General features: G+C 62.7%; 1 protein-coding gene across 3 annotated transcripts in view; it reads right to left on the bottom strand.

The window, feature by feature from the left end:
• The window catches only part of LOC103624268 (disks large-associated protein 4-like), a 135556-nt gene that overhangs the window by 51730 nt on the left and 80836 nt on the right, over nucleotides 1-2990 (bottom strand). For 2 of the 3 annotated variants that reach the window (XM_017746953.1, XM_017746954.1), the window contains exons 4-5: nucleotides 1348-2365; nucleotides 712-765 (exon numbers count right to left, since the gene is read on the bottom strand). In XM_017746953.1, coding sequence (XP_017602442.1) covers nucleotides 712-765; nucleotides 1348-2298 — 1005 coding nt within the window. In that variant the 5' untranslated portion in view covers nucleotides 2299-2365. The remainder of the gene's footprint in view (nucleotides 1-711; nucleotides 766-1347; nucleotides 2366-2990) is intronic. The other variant, XM_017746955.1, reaches the window with a different exon arrangement.

Below are 2990 nucleotides of genomic sequence, written 5' to 3'. Positions count from 1 at the left end.
CCTAACCCTAGCCCTAGGTCGCAGCCTATGAAAGAGCATTGGGCTTGTGCCCACAGCCCTGCGTCAGGCTGTCGAGAAACGGAGGCTCATTACATGGGGGGGAATGAGCAGGGCAGCCGTGCACCCCAGAGCCCAGGGGCTGTCGGGGCTGCCTGCCGGGCTCTGTGCTGCAGCCTGAGGGGAGCAGAGCCCTTGGAGAGCTTGGCTGCAGCTCTTTAACCTCAGATGCTTAACTGGAAGGAGGAGGGGCAAGGAAAAAGGAACCAGGCCAAGACGATTTTCCCTGCTGGTGTTCCTGATGCAGTCAGTTCAGTCCCGTGGAAATTTGATTTGCAGCCCCGGCCAGCAAGGTATTGGAAGCCGAGTGTGCTTCAATAATTCATCGCTTTTCAAAGCCTCTAAGCCCGCTGGGCACAGCCAGGGAAGCCCCTGGCACCTCTGCATTAAAAGGATGCTGGAGATTTACATACACAGACCAATCCCCTCCTCCCCCCACCCAGGCCTGGCTTATTTGTCTCCATTCCTCTCTCCAGGGCACAACCAGGTTCATGCCGTTCCAGCGCTGCTTTTGGAACCTGCCACAGCCCTGGAGCTGTCGGTGCCAGGGTTTCAAACCAGCATCAGCCATGCAGGCCATGCAAGCGGGGCTGGCAGTGTCCTGCTGCCCCAGCCCTGCCCCGCGGGCGAGCAGCGAGGCGCTGCCGGTCCTACCAGTGCTCCGGGGAAGCTGGGCAGAGTGGGGCTGACTGGGCACGCCGGCACATCCTTGCGATGCGTGGAGATAAGGGCTGAGTGTCAGTTAGTGCTGCTGACCTTCAGCCCCTGGGGGGTGGCACAGGGGTCTCCACGGGGGCCTGGCGAGCTGTGTCCGGTGTGAGAGGTGGCCCCTCAGCATTCCCGGCTGTGCGGGCACTTGGGAAACAGCCACATGTGGCAGCTACACCCCTGCCTGCCCAGGAGTGTCCCCCAGCACCTGCAGGGCCCGGGCAGGCAGTGGGGACACGTGGGGGGCCTGCAGGAGATGGGAACCCACCCAGCACAGGGGGTGGGGTGCCATGGCATGTCCCCTCCACCCCACATTGCCACTGTCCAGCACAGGGACTGGGGGTGCTGGGACAGCGCTGCAGCTGTGGGAGATGGACCCCATCAGCACCTGTGTCCCTGCAGGAGGAGTAGGGGTCTGTGCCCAGGGCCCTCCCCAGCCCTCTCCTGGCAGCGTGACCTGAGGTGGCAGCTGAACCATCTGGAGATGTTTGATAAGGTCACACGGGCGCCCACCGAGGGGATGTCCCTGAACTCCTGTGCTCTCCCTGCACGGAGCACCCCGTGTTCCCCCGCGGCACCCACCTGCAGGTAGTGGTAGGCCAAGTCCTGGTGGCAGGACTTGGATTTGAGCAAGGCTTTGTCGATGGTGGCGGAGGCCTTCTGGCACACCTCCCGGGCATGGCTGAGCGTCAGCGTGGACCAGGAGCCCCGCTTGATGTAGTTGGAGTCGTTGTTGATGGGGATATTGGTGCAAGGGGTGACCTTGAGGTCGTTATTGCTCTTGGAGGATTTCAGCATGTGCTCGCTGATGGTGTTGTAGGCGTGCATGAAGTACTTTGGCTGGCTGTGGTCGGGCTGCCGGCCCAGCGTCATCAGCCCCATGGGGTTGCGGTAGCTGCAGGTGTCGCTGTCCAGGTTGTCATCAGAGCTCCACCAGCCGGAGATGTTGGACCGGGTCCTGCGCTTGGGCTCGGAGGTCTTTGCCCGGTCCTTGCTCTTGCTCCTCCGGTTTTGCTTGGCGTCATCCGCCCCCTTCTTCCCGTTCACGTTGCCCTTGGTGGGGCCCTCCAGAGACTGGGACTTGGCAAAGAGCTTCTGCACGGAATGCACGAGGTGCCGGATGCGCCCCGGGCTCTCGCTCCGGTGCTTCGCGTCGCTCCGCTGGAACTGGAGGGTGCTGAAGCCGTCCCTGTGGATGGGCAGCTGCTTCTCAAACTGGTCGAGGAGGTTGGCAGGCAGGCGGTTGATCTTTGTGGCTTGGGCATGGCTCGGAAAAGGGTTGTCATCCGGGACCTCGAAGTGGGAGTTGTAATGGATGCGGGGGAAAGTGCTGCTGTTGGAGATCTGGTTGTTGAGCGGAAGGAGACAGTCCCCATGGACGGTGTTCTGGGCCGGGAATCGGGGGTCCATGGCGAAGGAGTCGGTGGGGCTGAGGAGATAAGGGTTCCTGTCCTGGGGGGCATAAAGAGAGTCTTGAGGGGAGTCCAGGTTTTCGGAGAGATGGCGGCTTCTGTTGTCTCCTAAGCCCTTCATGGTCCCAGGGCTTCCTAGACCATGGCTCAGGGACGGTGTGGTAGAGCCCTTGCAGACCTCCCTGCAGCTGGAGGAAGAGGACAGATGCTGAGAGCCCACGGGGAACCCCTCTGGCAGCCCACTCCTCAGCGGGAGCACATCCCCGTCCCCCTCTGAAAGCAAATGCCACCACGGGTAAGGGACAAAGGAGAGAAGCAGGATGGAAGAGGCAGGATGGGAAGGGAAGGGGTGTGAGACCAGGGGCTGGAGAGAGCAGGGCCCAGCAGAGGAGGAGGGGCAGGATTCACTTCCCACTGCAGCTGCAGCACTCGTGTGCCTCGGTGCCCGGCCACGGGCTGCTTCAACGCTGCTGCTGCTGCTCTGCTGCTGCACGGGGTTATTTAACAGCATCCCCTCCCCAGCAGCGTGACAGAGGCACTGCCAGCAGGGCCCTGCTCTGTCCCATCGGCTGAGGGGGCTGCAGGAAAGCCTGCTGTCAGAGCCCAGCAGCTCCTGGCTGAGCCCAGGCAGCCCAGAGCCGAGCACCCCAGCGCTGCAGGGTGCCCGGTGCTCCCGTGGTGGTGGATCCCGGGGCTGGCACCGCTCCCGCAGCTGTGCTAATGTGACACGATGGCAAACACCTCCTCTCCAGCCAGTGCTGCCTTCCTGGCAGGGTCTGCCCCGGAGCACCGTGTGTGAGCAGCTCACTAAGA

Source organism: Corvus brachyrhynchos, unplaced genomic scaffold (assembly GCF_000691975.1).
Source record: "Corvus brachyrhynchos isolate BGI_N302 unplaced genomic scaffold, ASM69197v1 scaffold661, whole genome shotgun sequence".
Lineage (NCBI taxonomy): Eukaryota > Metazoa > Chordata > Aves > Passeriformes > Corvidae > Corvus > Corvus brachyrhynchos.
Note: the sequence above shows the minus strand (reverse complement) of the source record. Positions and strands in the feature narration are given on the sequence as shown.